The sequence below is a fragment of the Myxine glutinosa genome, chromosome 1, assembly GCF_964187855.1.
Source record: "Myxine glutinosa chromosome 1, kmMyxGlut1.1, whole genome shotgun sequence".
Classification (NCBI taxonomy): Eukaryota; Metazoa; Chordata; class Myxini; order Myxiniformes; family Myxinidae; genus Myxine; species Myxine glutinosa.
Window position 1 is genome coordinate 11635345 of NC_136261.1, and position 20413 is coordinate 11655757.

General features: G+C 46.5%; 1 protein-coding gene across 2 annotated transcripts in view; it reads right to left on the reverse strand.

Annotated features, from left to right (window-relative positions):
- Positions 1-20413, reverse strand: part of LOC137421293 (transcription factor Sox-6) — a 474574-nt gene that overhangs the window by 207658 nt on the left and 246503 nt on the right. For both annotated transcript variants that reach the window (XM_078781950.1, XM_078781989.1), the window contains exon 4: positions 6569-6661. In XM_078781950.1, coding sequence (XP_078638076.1) covers positions 6569-6661 — 93 coding nt within the window. The remainder of the gene's footprint in view (positions 1-6568; positions 6662-20413) is intronic.

A 20413-nucleotide genomic window follows, 5' to 3' on the forward strand; every position in this document is an offset into this window, starting at 1 on the left:
CGACATTTCATCCTATCAGGAAGCGAACAATGTAATAAAACCATTTAAAAATCGACTTTTCTAAATTTCGTGACCTTGTGACCTTGACCTTGGGGCGAAAATGAAAAATCGAGCTGGGTGGGGCTAGAGACATGACATTGGCCTAACCAAATATCGAAACCCCTGTCAGATTCCACCAACTCCCTCGGAGAACATGTAGCTTGAACTTGATTACCCCCTAAAAAGACATCTTTTTTGGGCGTGGCTCCGCCCACAATGGGCGCAATACGCCCACTCTCGGCAGGACACAACTAGATCATGATATCAACCTCCCACCCAAGTTTCATCAAGACCGGATGATATCATCGGGTAGTTATGCTGTGGACAGACAGATAGACAGACAGACGCACACCCATGACGAATATAGTGGTCACTCTGTTTGATAACTCGTGAACCAAAAAACGAAGAAGGAATATATGGTATGAAAAAGGACAAAGGAAAGAAATAAATATAAACAGTGAAGGAGAATCGTCCATTATTTGACGATGCATGCAGAAGGGGTTTTGTTCCATCAGACGCATCAAGGCCAAGGTGCTGCTGTGCCACTAATTCAGTGCCACCCTGAGTGTATACAGCTTTAAAAAAACCACATTGCCTTTGGTACACTGAATATATATATATATATATATATATATATATATATATATATATATATATATATATATATATATATGTATATATATATGTATATATATATATGTATGTATATATATATATATATATATATATATATATATATATATATATATATATATATCTACATACATACATATATATATATATATATATATATATATATATATATATATATATATATATATATATATACATATATATATATATATATATATATATATATATATCTACATACATACATATATATATATATATATATATATATATATATATACATATATATATATATATATACATATATATATCATTTACATCACATATATATAATCATTTACATCATATATATATATATATATATATATATATATATATATATTTACATATATTCATATAAACATACATATACATATATACATATATATATTTACATATATTCATATAAACATACATATACATATATACATATATATATATATATATATTTACATATATTCATATAAACATACATATACATATAGATATATACAGACTTGGCATTTAATATGGAATTTTTTTTTTTCCTTGACTTGGGTTTACTTTCTCAACTCAGTATATAAATCTGGTGAGTTTCTTTTACACTTTGGTGATTTATTTGTTAAAAGAACCATGTCACTGATTGTCTTTCGCAGCAAGAAGTCAACAACATGATTATATCACAGGTGGCGTGGCAAAATGTCCGGACAGATGCATTTGATGATTGGCTTCACAGTCGGGTATACAAGGGTTGTTGCGTTCTGTATTAGTGGAAAACAACTGCTGCACGTCTCCAAAATTATTGCCGCTTCCTCTGGAGATGGTCCGTCAACTCGACAATGCTGTTTGTCATGGAGTGGTGACTTTACTAAATTACGGCATGAAACAGCGTGCTATTCCTCGGCAGTATGGCATCACTCAAGGTCAGGTGTCAAAGATCCTGAAACGAAATGCTCAGAGGGGTGTCCCTACGCCAATACCGAGGCCAGGACGTCCCCGCAAAACCACAAGGAGGGATGATCGCCAGCTGCACCGTTTAGTCCGCAATGGCCGTACCAAGTCAGCTAATCGGCTTAGGGCTGAGTGGCAGCAACTGACAAATGTGCCTGTATCCAGAAGGCTAGTCAACCAATGACTGGTTCAAGCAGGCTATCGTGCCAGGCGTCCCCTGAGAAAGCCACTCCTGACCAGACAACACAGCCAGCGCCGATTGCAGTGGGCCAGAGAGCACCGTCAATGGCAGCCAGGACACTGGAATCACGTGATTTTCAGTGACGAGTCTAGATTTCTGGTCTATCGTCAAGATGGCCGTGTCCGAGTGCGCAGACAAGTGCATGAAGCCTACAACAAAGATTGTATAGTGCCAAGAGTCCAAGCTGGAGGTGGTGGGGTGGCCGTTTGGGCTGCTTTTCATGCAGGGGGCAAAACTGACCTGGTTGTTCTGAATGGAAACCTGAACCAGTTCAAGTACAGGGCCATTCTGGAAGAAACATTGCTTCCATTTGCTCGTGCAGCCTTTCAAGGAAACTTTGTCTTCCAAGATGACAATGCACGGCCTCATCATGCTCGCATGATCCAACACTTTCTTGCTGACCGTGGTGTAGAGCATATGGAGTGGCCTGCCATGTCCCCGGATATGAATCCGATAGAGAACTTGTGGGCAGAATTAACGTGTCAAATCGACCATTTGGACCAGCAGCCTGCCTCTGTGCGTGAATTGCAGCAGGCTATTGTCACTGCATGGCAAGCGATTCCTGTCCAAACCTTGGCAAATCTCGTGAACAGCATGCCTCAACGTGTACGTGCTCTCCTGAATGTTCGTGGGGGTTACACGAAGTACTGAACTGTAATTTTACTGTCCGTAATCCCAGTCGTAATTTAACTTTTGTTTTTGTTAAAAAAAATTTGGGCAAATGTGCAAAATAAAGAGATACTTCTGGAAAACGTACAGAAGTTTAACACAGTGCTGTCCATGAATTGAGTTCGATATCAGTTTACATCACTTTCAAGGATCAATTTATTTGTTTCGAAATGTCAAATGTGTTTTTTGTTTCTTTTAAAGGTCACATTAAAGGTCACAAAGGTCACAAATTAAAGGTCACAAAATGCAGAAAAATTTCAACATAATTCCAATGAACTTTTGGTTCTAAGACATCTTGAAAAGTAAGTTCACCCCCACAAAAAAAATATTCCATATTAAATGCCAAGTCTGTATATATATATTTACATATATTCATATAAACATACATATACATATACATATATATCGTTGTTTTTTTTTCCATATGTTCTTACATATGGGGGGCACTGCATCAGCAGCACAGCCACACTCTCAGAAATAATGCAAACCAGGAGCACAAAATGATGTTGTTAGTACCGCCACACATATGAAGACATGGATGTGGAATTTGTTTAGGGTACAGGCACACAATGGCCTACTCTTTCACAAGACACCATGACATCTTCAGAATTCACGAGCTAATGTGAGAAGACGGGACACCCCGGTTGTGGGAAATCTGGAAGATGATGCACTGTGTGATGCAACAACCTGTCTGTGAAGCACCAATTGGACAGTTTATCGTCTGTCGGGAATCAAACCTAGACTAGACAGCTCAAGGGGGAACTCAGGAAATTCTCACCACAGGTGACGTTGTCACCACAGGTGACGTAACCACACTCAGGTTACGAGTAGAAAGTGAGAGGGCAAATTGAATAAGAAGAGTAATGATATTCTTCAAGTCTCTTCCACTCAATTTGCAGCAAATCCGCTCAATTTGCCACAACATGCCAAGTGGTGTGACGTCACAGCAGGTCTCATTTAAACTCCTTTCAAATCGGCAGCGCAAAGATTTAGTGCAACGAGCAACAGGTGTGATTGTTTTTTTGTTTTTTTAATATTTTTTTTACTGCAATTATTGCCATTATTGTTATAATCGACAAGATTATGATGGGATATGCAATGAATGCCAAGTGTCTGGTGTTTAAAATCTGTGTCACAATCACATCAACTTTCATTCATTACTCCATTCAGAGGATGGTGTAACAACCGTTTGTCTGTCCGTCCGTCCGCTTGTCGGTTTGTCTGTCTTTGAGTGGAGAATCTCAAAGATTTACAGATGCATTCGGATGAAGCTTGGTGGACAAGTTGGGTGTGTGACAAGGACTAATTGATTAGATTTTGGTGAAGATCCGAATCCAGGAATTTTCTAAGTCATTCTTCACCATTGGGAGATGGGGCTAAAAACGATATATAACATCATATTTCAAAACGTTATGGATGAGTTATGACAAAACATGGTGGACGAGTTGGTTAGGTGACAAGAACAAGCCTATTCGATTTCGGTTCAGGTCCAAATCCAGATCCGACCGATCATTGGGATACAAAACATAAACTTTCCTCTTCCTTCATAGACATCATGTGGCTCTCATCAGAATCCTCTCATCTCCTCTCATCCCCTCTCCCTGTTTAGGCTGGAGTACCCCAAGGTAGTGTTCTAGGCCCCGCCCTATTCCTGATCTTCATCAATGATCTCTCTGAATCTGAAAAAAATCCCCTTTATCGATTTGCTGATGACTCCATCCTGTGACGTGACATACCTCATGCTTCAGACAGACAAGCTGACCCTCTTCCCTCTCTTCAGACCTTGAAAAAAAAATCACAACATGGTCGAACACTTGGAACATGTCTTTCAATCCCGACAAATCTCACACTCTCACTATCTCTCTCCAAAAGGACCATCTGACAAACCCTCCGTCTACCTTCTTTAAAATCCTCTTGAGGAAGTTCAGTCATTCAAACTCCTGTGTCTCATTATAAGCCATGATCTTTCTTGGGAAAACAACATTTCAATATTGGCCTCCAAAGCCACCCACTGACTGACTGGGCATCCTCCGTCAAAATCCTTCCTTGGTACACCTGAACTCCTATCCACCTGCAGGTCCTTCATCCACCGCTTGATGGAGTACTGCTCTCCCCTCTGGGCTGGGTTTCCTGCGTTACGTCTTGCTCAGCTTGACGTCATGGAAATCAAGACCTTGAAGATCATTGGAATCTCCCGTGATGAAGCTGTCAATGGGTCTATCACTTCACCATTGCGGATAAGTCGGTGGTCTCTCTGTCTTACACCTCCTCCTTTATTATCTTGCACCCCCTGCTCTTTCCGTGCTCTGTCTACCTCAGGTTTCTGCAGGACACACAAGGTCCACCATCAACCCCCTTCTGATTAAACTACCTAAATCCAGAACCACTGTTCACCTCCACTCATTTGTTCCTCTTTTTTTCCTGTTGGGGAACCAACTTACACATCCTCTTTAATCTCATTCTTCCCTCCAGGTCTTCAAGACAGCTGTTCACCACCATCTCAGATCATCCCCAAGCCAAAGCTATGATATTTTTACCCTCATTAACCCCACCCAAATCCCTCCTAATTTTCCAGTTTTTCATCCTTGGAGTTTCCTTCTCCATGCATGCATGTTAGAGGTCCTATTTGTTGTCTGTTACGACCTGATCCTTTTAGTGTGCTGGCTCTTCCATGAGCCTCGATTATGTACACAAAAATAATTAAATAAAGATCTGCCTGGCAGAGGTATGTTCTCTATCAAGTACCTGTTCTAGTTCATTCATTCGTTCGTTTTACCCAAGACAAGTCACCGTAGCCATTCGTCTGTACAGCTGAACTCATTACATCTTTGTGCTGCATGTAAACTCGAATATGAACTACAAAGGGGGGGAAAACAAGAGAAAACTCTCAACAAGGTGTAGCCACGAACAAAAGGAAGTTGGGTACAATGGTGGAGTTATCGCCGGCACCATGAAAAATTACGACTCCCTGCTCAAACGTACAGGAGGCACTGCATGAGGGGCACAGCGGTAGTCCAAGCTATGATTCAAACCCACAGCCGGGAGCTGCACACAAAATAATCTACCATATAAAACACAATGTCCGTTTGTGTGTTTGTACAGATGTCTGTCCCCCTTCACAAGTGTATGTTTTAAAGGCCAATCTTTTACCATGAATGTGTGTTCACTACGGTCTATTTTTGAGGACAAGACAAACTCGAAAAACATTTTCAATGAAAGAGCAATTATGTTTCTTCTGTTGGAATTGTAGACGGTGGCTTGAAAACTGAGCCTCAAGGGCGGTGTACAGAAACCTTTTTTTAAATACAAGGAGCAGGGGGCTAAATTTTACTGCATGTGATTGGCAATGCGCGCAGAGTAAAACGAGAGTTCATTTACATCTATATGATGTCTAATAAATAAAGAAGGTATGAGCACACCTGACACTAGGCCCAGGCTTCAAACTTTGGCACGCTCACAAGGCTGCACCATTGAATAAACTGTTCCAACCCGTCATTTTTAACGAGCTATTTACTCGTAGAATATAATTGTCCACATCTTTTAACGAGTGCAGGCCACTGTGGATGTGAGGGAGTGCAAATGGCAAAAAGTTCACTACAAGGAAAAATATAGGATTGAAAGGACAGGAAGAAACATGAAATTAAGAGGAAATACGGAATGAAGGTAAATCTATTTCCAAACGTTCCATATGGCAAGCACAAAGATGTCTTAATCATTCACACGGAAGGATGGATTCAAAAGTGACAAGGCCCAACATTAGAGAATCGTCCATGCAGGAACAGAGGAGGATTGTTGTAAGAGAAATTTGTTTGAAAGAATGACATAGGTGATACCAACTAAAGTTGATGTGTCGTAGAGGGAACAAAGGGCTAAAAACAGGTACGTACAAAGAAAGCGAGTGTGACCAACTGAGCGTGACGAATTGACATTGAGAAAATGAAAGGCTACTAAATGTGACAGAGTGCAATAGTAAGCGTGATTGAGTGCGAAAGGAAGGAGTGCAAGGCGAGTGCTACGCACCATGCATCTTACTGGTGCCGTCACCCCCCTGGCTCAGCTCGATGACCCTCTCCTTCCATTCCCGCGACAACAGCTGCTCCATGCACGGCAAGTCTGTAGGTGGCAATCCAAAGGTTGGACACTGAGAACCCATAATAATAATCTATCTATAATTCCAGTAATCTCTGTGTGTATGTGTGTGTGTATGTGTGTGTGTATGTGTGTGTGTATGTGTGTGTGTCTGTGTGTTTGTCTGTGACCGCTGTTTCTCGACAACCACGGGTCCGATATACTTGAAACTTGCCAGGTATATTGCTGGGGACCTGAGGATGTGCCTTTTCAAGGTTTCATATTAATCGGAGAAGTAGTTACCGAGCTATGGCGATTTATTTACCAAACTCCGCAAGCCGTTCGCTTTGGCTTTGCGAATGGACCAAACCATTTCATGTAAATAGAGGGGGGGGATTGTCACCGTACTCGCAAGCCGTTCGCTTTGGCTTTGCGAATGGACCAAACCATTTCATGTAAATAGAGGGGGGGGGATATAATTTTAGATATATATATAGTACGGGCACGCCCTAGTAATAATCTATCTATAATTCCACTAATCTCTGTATGTGTGTTTGTTTGTTTGTTTGTTTGTTTGTCTGTGACCGCTGTTTCTCGACAACCACGGGTCCGATATACTTTAAACTTGCCAGGTATATTGCTGGGGACCCGAGGATGTGCCTTTTCAAGGTTTCATATTAATCGGACAAGTACTTACCGAGCTATGTCCAAAAAACGATTCAACCAATCAGAGAGCAGCGAGTTATCGCGTGTGCCGAACGTGGCGAACACACTCTGCCTCGGACGGCACATTTGAGAGCGTATTCATTTATTTCACGTTGGCAAACTATGTTGGCGTTAAACTATGTTTTAAAACTAATTAAAACTACTTTGCGATTCATCGTAACTGCGATTCGTAACTGCCGTTCGCTTTGGCTTTGCGAATGGACCAAACCATTTCATGTAAATAGAGGGGGGGGGATTGTCACCGTACTCGCAAGCCGTTCGCTTTGGACCAAACCATTTCATGTAAATAGAGGGGGGGGATATAATTTTAGATATAGATATAGTACGGGCATGCCCTAGTAATAATAATAATAATAATAATAATAATAATAACTATAACTGTGAGCAATGCTGTCGGATTTCCAGCAATTCAAACTTGCCACCCACATGGAGCGCCATTCGTACATTTTGCCAAAAAATAGAGTCCAAATACATTGTTAGCATGAACAAAATAAGGGGTGTTACTTTTTGAGGCCTATTCTGATTTATCAGGACAAACTGCAAATTGTGTAGTATAATTATAATCCTAACAAGAACAACAATAACGAGCAGGAATGCACGAACCTCCGTGGTAAATGCCATTGCTAGAGAGAATGCCACATTTAGTTGTTTGGGTGGTGTATAGGCAACAGACCGCTCCTCAATCGCTCCCAAAAAATATATACAATATATATATATATATATATATATATATACGTATATATATATATATATATATTGTTACTGATCGCGGTTTAGATGTTATGATGGGCCGAGCGGATGGTCCAACCGCGACCGTTACAGGATCCCCGACTCACCCGATTCACCCAGAACTTTGGCCGTATCGCACCGCAGCTGCCCAATCTGGGAAAAGACTAAAACGACGAAATGCAAAGAGGAAAAGGAATAAAACGAGAAGACGTACAGACGAGTAATGGGATTTATTTTTGACACAAGCAAAAAGGAGCAATCAAGGTTTATTTACAACACATAAGACGCAGGTGACAAAGTGAAAATACTAGCTTATACAGACTTAATTAACCCAGGACAGAACAAACAGAACAAACTCACGTACACAAGAAGGGTGGAAAGGCAGGAGGTGGATGGCTGGAGGGAGAGGGAGGTCCAAGGGGGTCCTGCCGCTCAACCGGCGCGTTTAGCAGCCGCCGTTCCTTTACGGCCCTGCTCCAAACCGCCGTTCAGGCCCCCAAGCTGCTGTTGTGGCTGCTGTGGACGTCGCGTGCTTTGCCAGGCCTTGTCCGACTCGTCTGGTCCAAACCCTCAACTCGTTCTTGGTCCACTCACTCTTTACCACCGACTCCTCACCGCAACCAACGCAACCAACTGACCACCACCACTACTGACTGACTCTTCACGACTCTCTTTCTTGACGACCAACCCTCCTCTCTCTGGCAACCGACTCACTTGCGCGCGCGCCTTTATAGCGCCTCTGGCGATTAAGCCGCCGGCCTTTTTGCCATGCCCATCGGGGTGCTCACCTCGGCCCTGGTTGGTCGCGCGACCCTCTGGCTCCGCCCTTGATGACGATGGGCGGGCACGCCTTTCTTCTCCGATTCGAGCACATGTTCAATGGTGGTTTTGGAGGGGAGGTAATTGCAGCAATCGAGGCTCGGCATTGACGAAAGGGGATGTAAAAGGAATGGGGATTTTGGGGATGGGAATGAAAGGGGATCTATTCTCTTTCACTGGTGCAATGGAGTACTTCAATTAATGGGAGACACAGCCTTACCCTAGAACACAGAATAAGAGATAACTATCAACAGGGGTATTCTATTACTTGGCTGACGTGTATGCTTGTGGACTAATTATGGGATGCCCTTTCACCTTTACACAGCTCCGGAGGTAGGGGGGCGCAGAATAAACAATAATAATAATAATACAGCACACAATCAAAAAAATACAGTCCTCATCTCCGCAACAATATATATATATATATATATATATATATATATATATATATATATATATATATATATATATATATATATATATATATATAACCTGGGTTTGAAGCAAAAACATCCCACTGGGCATATATAATACATATAGTGTAGCAGCATAGCAAACCTGTTGTGCATTTTGTGATACAAGCACCAAATTTGGTACACTAGTAGACTATCATATTATGAAAAGATCTGGATATTGGGCCATAGATCTCAGATTCAGAGATTTGATTTTTGCAAGATTTCGATTCGATTGGGATCGAAGAGAACACCTTCTTCGTCTTCTGTACAGTGAAGTTGCCAGCCCTGAATTCTCTGGCTACATCTGGGTGCTTCATTGGGAGTGCAACCGTGTCCCTCAGGTGAACAGGGACCCACCTGGCATAGTGTGTGTGGTCTAAGGCATGGAACCATGGGACCAGTTCCGTCAGGGCATCAAGGTACGTCGTGAATGAAGCCTGCCGCAGAGAACGCACGTAGACCAGTACCAACATCTCTAGTTCCAGCACAGTTGCCCAGTACTGAAAGTTGGGAATGTCTTCTCCTCTCTGGTGACACCAGTCTTCGAACTCAGGCAGGTCTTCTGCATCATCAGCATATGTCATACAGTGGCGTTCATACGCACGGTGTTGCAGGATGTGCAGTGCCGCTGCAGTGATTTGATGAGCTCTTCTTGTGCGGGTGACGTGGGCAGCTCGTAGGAAGGAGTCGGCCGTCCCTGGCGTTGCAATCTCAGCTTGCAAAATCTGCAAATCTTGCAAAAATCAAATCTCTGAATCTGAGATGGCCCAATATCCAGATCTTTTCATAATATGATAGTCTACTAGTGTGCCAAATTTGGTGCTTGTATCACAAAATGCACAATTCTTTTGAATATTTGGGCTAAGCCGCCCCACTATAGTGGTTATATAGCTCCAATAGATTTAAATTGTATTGGCCCATAGGCTGACACCTGAGGACTGACTGAGGCCTATGACGCCTATTTTGGATGTTATGACAACCTTTCAATATTTTATGATTGTTTTAACAGGCCCTTTATTTGTTTTATGCTGAAAGGAAAACTTATAGGGAAGGCATGGCGATTGGGAATATGACACCTCTGAAGATGTCTTTGGCTTTGCACAGCACCAAAATGGCAGCCGTATGATTGTTCAGGTTTCAATTGTGGGTGGGGTTAGACCAGCTGTCCAACCAATGGGTGGAAAGGAGCATTATATACAGATGGACGGACGAACAAGCGTGTTATTATATAGTTAATCCTAACAAGAACAACAAGCTTCCTGCTTGTCGGCTTGGAAGCCAAATAATAATCATAATAATAACTATAATAACACTAATAATTAGAGAGTTCATAGAACAGGTTACCCCATGAAGTGTTTAAGTATAAACTTCTATTTAAATAAAATAATGATTTTAATGATCGTTAAAACAAATTTCAGAAGTTTAGCGCTATTGAAGCAGTCTTATATATCATGCTTATACACCACCCGGTAGAACATGTTCAAGTACTGATAAGCGGAAAGGTTTTGAAAGTGCAAAGAGGGCGATTTGTGTACAACAGTGTTCAAGGATATAATTAGGTTTACTCTCCATGGAATGGAGAGTAACCTATTATTACTGCTAGAGTTTTTCTTATTATTATTCTTCCGCCCTATTTTGCACCTCCGAAAACTTCATAATTAATGTTCTCCGCAACCGCTGGTCGGATTGACAGGAAATTTTAATCAAATGATCGTCTCGGCTCCTAGAATATTTAATGCTAATTATGATGTCATAGGTCACGTGGTATGGGCGCCATCTTGTAAAACACATTCAACTTTGCCCCCTCTGTATCTCCGAAACGGCTCAATGGAAAAATTTGAGGAATGGCTCATTCTAAAGAACTCTTCAATGGGAACAAAAGACATGTGTATCGAGTATATTAAAAATGCTAACGTTAAGAGGTTAGAATTCTTCAAACAAAACATTTTCTTCCCCGAAAATGGGATTTTTTTCCCAGATGCTTAGTTAAACAAAACTCAGAATGCAAAAAATTTCGAAATCATATGTCACGTGCTTCGGGCGCCATCTTGTTTTTCGTAAAAAACACAAAAAACCATTTTTCTCCGCAACAGCTGAACGGATCGAGCCCAAACTTGGCATGCATATTAGCACACCCATGACGAACAAAAAAGCCCTGGAGCACGATGTCATCCGATGCATGGTTTCAGAGTTATGACGTTTTTAAGCTCAAACTAGAAACGGTATCACCTCCATAATTTGTGAAGATATCGAATGGAAACTTAACACAAATGTTCCACATGGGGGGATGTTTCAGTGTTACTTTAGACATTTTGAAAAGTCACATAGTTTGGCCGCAATAAATAATGGAAGGTAGATTTTAAAAAGCTTCTAACTCTTGAACCACTGCATTGATCGACTTGAAATTTTAAGGCAATGTAGCACTCATCAAGCGGAACAAGTTCGCAAAATTTCAAGGTGATTGGATGTACGGCCTCGAAGCTATAAGTCTTTGTTGTTGAAAGAAGAAGAAACGCACCCTTTTGTCTTCCAGGACATGATCACAATCACACGATCTCCCGCGGTCATTTGAACCTCAAATAAAATTATAATTGAAGATTTGTCAATAGAAGAGGTATATTAACAAAGGAATGAAACAGATTTGGTCAAATTTTGACTTTTTTTTATCTTGATCGCATTTCACACAAAGTTGTGAGCAACTGAAGAAGAAGAAACCTCGTTTGTTTTCTCAGATAAAATAAATAATTGTCTCTGCAATTTCAGGTTAATTTTCATTTAAAAATTGCTTTTTCTGCAATCAGTGCATGGATTGACATGTGTGGATGTGTGTGTGGGTGTGGTGTGGGGGGGGGGCTGTGTGTGTGTGTGTGGTGGGGGGGGGAGGTAGTGTGTGTGGGGGGGGGGGTCTGGGGATATGTGTATGTGTGTGTGTGTGTGTGTGTGTGTGTGTGTGTTTGTGTGTGTATGCATGTGGGGATGTGTTTGTGTGTGTGTGTGGATGTGTGTGTGGGTGTGTGTGTGGGGGGGGGGGGGGGGTTGGATGTGTGTGTATGTGTGGAGGGGTGTGTGTGTGTGTGTGTGTGTGTCTGTGTGTGTGTTGGGGTGGGGGGGAGGGATGTGAGTGTGTGTGGATGTGTGTGTGTGTGGGGGTGGGGGGTGGATGGATATGTGTGTGTGGGGGGGGGAGGGGTGGGGGGGTTGGGGTGTGCGTGTGGAGGAGGTAGGGTTGGATGTGTGTGTGTGTGTGTGTGTGTGTGTGTGTGTGTGTGTGTGTGTGTGGAGGGGTGTGTGTGTATGTGTGGAGGGGTGTGCGTGTGGGGGGAGGGGTGTGGGGGTGTTTGTGTTGTGTGTGTGTTGGGGTGGGGGGGGGGTTGTGTTGTGTGTGTGTTGGGGTGGGGGGGGGTGGAGGGATGTGTGCGTGTGTTTGTGTGTGTGTGTGTATATGTGGATGTGAGTGTGTGTGGATGTGTGTGTGTGGGGGTGTGGGGGGGGTGGGTGGATATGTGTGTGTGTGTGGGGGGGGGGGGGGTTGGTTGGGGTGTGCATGTGGAGGAGGTAGGGTTGGGTGTGTGTGTGTGTGTGTGTGTGTGGAGGGGTGTGTGTGTGTATGTGAGGAGGGGTGTGCATGTGGGGGGAAGGGGTGTGGGGGTGTTTGTGTGTGTGTGTGTGTGTGTGTGTGTGTGTGTGTGTGTGTGCATATGTGTGTGTTGAGGTGTGTTGGGCTGAAAGGATTGAAACCTCGAGGAAGAACGGTGCCCAGCTGATGATCCGTGCAGTCGGGAAACGAGTCAATTGCTTACAGGTTAACGTTCTTGCTTAAGGTGGAGAAACTATGTTTGAGGTTTACAATTTAAATAAAGTTGAATATGGGATGTTGTGAAATTAACATCATTTCCAACAATCCTTTAAATTATTTAAGTTTAGGAACAACCGATACTGTACAATTAATTAAGTGTGTGTGTGTGTGTGTGTGTGTGCTTGTGTGTGTGTGTGCGTGTGTGTGTGTGTGTGTGTATAGGGATTGTATCCAAGGGGTTTGTGTCAAAGCATGTCCAATGAAAGTGGGGTTGTATCAAAAGTGGGGTTGTATCAAAAGTGGGTGCGAATAAACCGGTCATCACTGCCAGCAGTTTTAAAGAGGCAGTCTAGTTCAATTTAAATTTTAAAAAAAATTGTAAAAGTTTTATCAATAAACTAATTCTGGGTTTTACCACCGTTTCACCACCATTGATGCAGCGGCTATTTCACCACTCTATGAAACAAGTTGCATTAATTATTCATGCCTGTTGTTTGTGTCCTTTATGACGTCGTAAAAATAGTAAAATTTCCTGGTCGGAATAATTTTCAATTTTGTTTAACTGCCACAGACAGAGTAATGATATCGGCTCTCCTCTCTGCTCATGCGCGATCGGGATGAATTCAGAGCCAAAGTACGGGAAGATGACAAATTGTCTCCCTATTCATAAGCCGATTCGTGTTCAGAATATAACATTCAATTTAAATAAGTTGTTCCTCGATCATAAACGGACGTCTGTAGACAGACAGATGGACGAACATGAACCAATTGCTTACCTCCAATACCTCCGGTATGATAGACCTGAGCCTCGTCCTGGAGGTGGGGTTGCTATCTTTATCAAAAACTCTCTTCCTCACTCGCCCTGCACTGCACTCTCTCCACCTCACCCCCAGGAATACCTCTGACTACGGCTTCCACTTCGCTCCCACCTTTTGTTCATATGTGCGTTGTACCGTCCACCAAACAGTGATGACTCCATCTACATCTCGCTGTCTGATAATATGGACCAACTTCTATCTACTCATCCCAACCCTCTCTTCCTCATTTGTGGTGATTACAATTGTCACCATGCCAGTTGGCTGGGTGTGGGTACCTCTCTCACGAGCCATGGCTCCTCAGCAAAGGACTTCTGCGACTCACTGGGACTGACACAATCTGTCAATTTCCCGAACCGGATCTCAGTCAACGGAGCATCTTCTCTTCTGGACAAGGTTATGACTAACTTCCCTGAAAATGTCTGCTGCTCTTCTTCTGCTCCAATCGGCTCATCTGATCATGTGCTTGTTAAAGTGGACATCTCTCTGACCATTCTCAGAGAGCCTCCTCAGCGTCGATGAGTCTGGCATTTCACTCAGGCCAACTGGCATGGTCTTCAAGCAGCCATCAATCATCTGGACTGGTCTCCCATCTCTACCACCTCTGACATCAACTCATCCTGGGAATTCTTCCAAAGTAAATTGCTCTCTCTCATGCACAGATTTATCCCATCTCGTCTTCAGTTGTCATACCCTTCCTCCCGTCCATGGTACACGGATTCTTGTGGTGAGGCTGTTGCCCAGAAACAACTTGCCTTCGTCTCCTGGAAAGCAAATCCAACGGAAGGAAATCTCATTTCCTTTCACAAAGCCCGAAACAAGTGTGTGTCCACCCTCAGGAGAGCCAGGAAACAATATCTCTCCGTTCTCAAGACCGAACTCTCTTATCTGTCTCCCTCTTCCAAATCCTGGTGGCGTCTGGTAAATCTGTTTCTGGTGTTTGTTCCCCCTTCATCCCCTCCCTTACCTCAAACAGCTACACAGCTGACTCCACATGTGAAAAAGCTGAATGCCTCAACTCTGTTTGCCTCTAAATCTTGTGTCCCAAACCCATCCCTCTCTGTACCCACCATACCCAGTCGTACCCAGGTGCTCCTGGACTCCGTGTCCTTTCCTCCTGACAAGGTAGAAAAGTTTCTGTCAACCCTCGACTCTGATTCTGCAACTGGACCTGACGGCATCAGCCCACGGGTCCTAAAATCCTGTTCTTCCGCTCTTTCACTCCCTCTCTCTGTTCTCTTCACCCTCTCTTTTGCTCAAGGTCAACTGCCATCTGCTTGGAAATCAGCCAACATCAAAAAAGGTGCAAAAACAGATCCTAGCAACTACATACCAATCAGCCTTCTCCCAATTATCAGCAAAGTCATGGAATCCATCATTGCTTTGGATATGAAATCTTTCCTCTTCTCCAATGGCTTCATCTCTGATCATCAATTTGGTTTCAGACCAGGTCACTCTACTCTGGACATGCTGCTTCTGCTGACTCAACAATGGATGGAGGTCCTAAATGCCAAACAGGAAATTAGAGCTTTCTCCCTCGACATATCACGTGCCTTCGATACGGTCTGGCACCCCGCTCTGCTCACCAAACTCTCCTTCATTAGTATCCATGGAAATCTCCACACATGGCTGGCGGACTTCCTCTCTAGTCGTAGTCAACGTGTGGCCCTGAATGGGTTTCTCTCATCTCCTCTTCCTGTTCAAGCTGGAGTTCCCCAAGGCAGTGTTCTGGGCCCTGTGCTTTTTCTGGTCTTCATCAATGATCTCTCTGACTCTCTTGAAAATCCTCTCTATCTCTTTGCTGATGACTCCACTCTCTGCCGCTCCATTCCTCATCCCTCAGATCGGCAGTCTGCAGCCTCCTCAGTCTCTGCAGACCTGGACAAAATCACAGACTGGGCAAACAAGTGGAGCATGTCTTTCAATCCTGACAATCTCACACTCTTACGATGTCTCTCCGAAAAGACCGACTGGACAACCCTCCCATCTACTTTCTGAATAATCCTCTCCAAGAAGTTCTGTCACTCAAGCTTTTGGGTCTCACTATCTGCCATGATCTTTCCTGGGAAAACCAAATTTCCAAGCTGGCCTCCAAACCCAGTCGCCGACTGGGCATCCTCCGTCGTGCGAAGTCCTTCCATGGCACACCTGAGCTCCTCACCACATACAAGGCTTTCATCTGCAGCTCAATGGAGTACTGCTCTCCCCTCTGGGCTGGTGCTCCTGCCTCACACCTAGCTCGTCTTCACGCTGTTGAAACCAAAGCGTTCAGAATCATTGGAATCTCCCGCGATGACGCTATCTCCGAGGGCCTTTCACTTACTCACCGCAGGCAGGTTGGTGGTCTTTCCATCTTCTACCGACTCCTCTCCGGCCTTGCTCCCCCAGCTCTCTCTGGGCTCTGTCCCCCAAATATTCCTGCAGGTCGTGCAAGATCTGCCTGCAACCCTCTTATGGTTAAACTGCCAAAATCAAGACTCTCTGCTCACCTTCACTCCTTCATTCCTCTTTTCTCCCGCCTCTGGAACAAACTCCCTCACTCTCTTCAATCCCACTCCTCCCTCCAGGTCTTTAAAACGGCTGTTCACCACCATCTCTTATCTTCCCCAATCCAAAACCTTGATCTTTTCTACCCCCGCTAATTTCACCCCAAATCCACTTTTTTGAGGTGCCGACTTCTTTCCTGGAAGTCCTTGGTGTCCTTGCGTTTTATACCTATCCTGCCTCCCCCCAGGCCCTCTCCCTCCCACACATCTCCCGATGTCCCTGCTCTCAAATGTTGTGTTTGTGTGCTTCCCCCCCTTATCTCCCCATCTTGTCGACCGCTCCCCTTTTTATATACTTTGTTTTCTTGATTTGTTTGTTTGATAAATGTTAGCTCTTTCACGAGCCTCGACTCTGTATACAAAAATAAAAAATAAAAATAAAAACTCGCTTTTCCCTTCGCGTGTGTGGGGTAACAAGATAGTTTGTTGAATACCTTATCCCACATAGTCTTGAGGAAAAGGGCATGGGAGACGTCTTTTAACCTCTTGATTTGCGTTTCTGAGCACAATCGATATTCTCTACAAGCTGCTATTTTTGTCTGAATCTCGCTGCTACCCTCAGTGTGCAGCAAATTTGATTGGTTGAGATGGTGTAAAATTTTGCCAAGAGATGTTAAGCGGAGGATTTTTGGAAGTGCAAACATGGCAGTTTGTGTTCTACAGTGTTCAAATATACAATTAAATTTACATAAAATAAAGGTTTTAAAGGCTGTAGAAAAAAAATTATTGAGTCTGTGGTTAACCACTGTTGATGCATTTGGAATACAGCATCCTTTACACCGCCTTATTGAACGTGTTACTGTGGCGGGCACAATGGTCAATAATTCCGCGCACCAGTGGGTGGCGCGAGCGTCCGGGCGTGGAACTGAGATACATGCCCCGCCTTTCGGCTGTTCGGCCACGCCCGGGGGCAAGGCGTGGCCTCGGGATATATATGCGGGCTCTAAGGTCGAGCCCGCCCAGTGCTGATGTGCGAGCTTGCATGAAGTGTTTTCGTTTGTATCCACGCGTTGTGGCCTACCTTTCTGGCAATCGAGTCATGCATGCACAGCACCACACTGGTGACCCCGACTGGTTCAGCCGTTGCTGACCCCCGAACGCGCCATGGCTATCAACGCCGTCGCCAACAAACTCCCGGGGTTCTGGGAAGCGCAAGCCGACGTTTGGTTTGTGCAGGCCGAAGCTCAATTCCAACTCTGGGGCATCACGGCAGACGAGACCAGGTACTACCACGTGGTCGCCCCCCTCGGGCCCGGCACTGTCGCCCGCGTCGTGTCCATCCTTCGGCGCCCGTCGGGCGACCACAAGTATGAGGCGCTCAAACGTCTCCTCCTCGCCACGTTCGGGCTCACGGAGGTCGAACGCGCCGACCGCCTCCTGGACCTTCCCGCCCTCGGCGACACATGACCATCCGTCCGGATGGATTTTATGCTGTCCCTGTTTGGAGACCAGCACCCGGATTTCTTATTCCGACCACTTTTCCTCCGCCAGCTACCTGTACAGGTGCGCCTCGCACTGGCTGGTTCCAAAATAACGGAACCCCGCGCCCTGGCCGGAGAGGCAGACAAATTTTTTGCGGCCTGCGACACGCGGTCGATGTACGGTGCTGCCATAGTCGATCCCGGTGCGGAAGCTCCAGCACCCCCTGCTTCCCTCGTGGCCGCTGCTACGCCCTGCCCACTACCGCCGCGGCCACCACCACCACCGCCGCCGGCACGGCCGACGTGGCCGCCGCCGCCGCAAACCTGGTGCTACTACCATGCCAGGTTCGGCCGCAAGGCTAGAACGTGCCGCCCGCCGTGTTCTTTTGACGAGTCGGGAAACGACCGGGCCGGCGCTCACTTGCGGCCATGAACGTCGGCCATTCCGGCAGCCTCCTGTTCATCACGGACACCTCGTCTGGTCGTCGTTTTCTGTGCGACACGGGAGCGCAGGAAAGCGTCTTCCCTGCCTCCGCGTCCGACAAGCAAGCCACGGGCCGGGGCCCGGCTTTGCTTACCGCCAACGGAACACCCATCCGCACATTCGGGAAGCGTTGCCTCTCACTGCGGTTCAGAGGGCAGTGTTTCCAATGGTCGTTCGTCACCGCCAGTGTGCCAATGGCCCTGCTCGGTGCGGACTTCCTTTGTGCGAATGGGCTGTTGGTGGACGTTAAGCGTCGACGTCTCATCCAGGCCGAAACCTTCAGCTCGCTCGCTTGTTCACTGAGCGGCTCGTTGAGCAGCTCGCTGAGCGGCTCATCGAGCAGCTTGCCAAGTGGCTTGCTGAGTGGTTCCGTCCCGGCGAGATTAGTTTGTACGCTTCCGGCAGCGGACGAGTTTACCCGCCTCCTCGCCAGTTTCCCGGCACTCACGCGGCCCACCTTCTCAGCGGTGGCCGTCAAACACGGGGTGGAGCACCATATCCCCACCGTCGGCCCACCGGTCTACGCCCGGGTGTGCCGCCTCGACCCCATGAAGCTCGCCATGGCAAAAGCGGCGTTCGCCACGCTGGAACGGCTGGGCATCGTACGGCGCTCCAACAACGCTTGGGCCTCTCCTCTGCACATTGTGCCCAAGCCTGGCTGCGGATGGCGGCCGTGCGGTGACTACCGCCGGCTCAACGATGCCACCACCCCCGACCGCTACCCGGTCCCGCATATTCAAGACTTTTCTGCCCGATTGGCAAACACGACCGTTTTCTCTAAGGTGGACCTCATCCGGGGCTACCACCAGGTCCCCGTACAACCGGACGATGTCCCAAAGACGGCCGTCATCACCCCTTTCGGCCTCTGAGTTCCTGCGGATGCCTTTTGGGTTGAAGAATGCGGCCCAGGCGTTCCAGCGGCTCATAGACAGCATCTTGCGCAACTTACCTTTCATCTACGTCTACCTGGACGACATCCTAGTCGTGAGCGCGTCCCGGGAGGAGCACCTGCTCCACCTCCGCACGCTTTTCGAACACCTGGGCCAGCATGGCCTGATCATCAACCCCGGGAAGTGCCGTTTCGGCATCAGCGCCATCGACTTCTTGGGGCACCGCATCACCAGGCATGGGGCCATCCTTTTACCGGCCAAGGTGGAGGGCGTCAAGAGTTTCCCGTGCCCCCGCACGATCAAGGGGCTCCAGGAATTCCTAGACATGGTCAATTTTTACCACCGCTTCGTGCCCCGCGTCGCCCAGCTCCTGCGCCCCCTGCACGAGGCCCTCCGGGGGAAGCCGGGCAAAGGTGACATCGCCTGGACGGAACCGATGGACGTGGCGTTTGCAGGCACAAAGCTGGCCTTGGCCAACGCCACCATGCTGGCACACCCGGCGCCCGAGGCACCAATCGCCCTCACCACCGACGCGTCGGACTACGCGGTGGGTGCAGTGCACGAGCAGTGGGTGCGTGGTGCTTGGCAGCCGCTGGCGTTTTTTAGCCGGCAGCTTCGCCCGCACGAACGCCGCTACAGCACCTTCGACCGCGAGCTGCTCAGACTCCACCTGGCGGTCCGGCACTTCCACCATCTGCTCGAGGGCCGCACGTTCACGGCTTTCGTCGATCACAAGCCCCTTGTGTTCGCGATGGCCAAGGTCGCCGAGCCATGGTCGGCCCGGCAGCAGCGTCACCTCTCTGCCGTGTCAGAGTATACGACGGACATCCGTCACGTCACGGGTAAAGACAACCTGGTGGCGGATTGCCTTTCCCGGTCCGTCGCACACGCGGTCCACCTCGGGATCGACTATGCCAGGATGGCGGAGGACCAGACTGCCGACCCCGATGTCCAGGCCTTGCGGACCACCGTCACGGGCCTCTGCGTCACCGAGGTGCCATTCGACGTCGTGGGCACGGCCCTCTTGTGCGACGTCTCCCTCGGCCGGCCTCGCCCCATCATGCCCGCTGGCTGACAGCGCCCAGTTTTCGACGCCATCCACGGCCTGTCCCACCC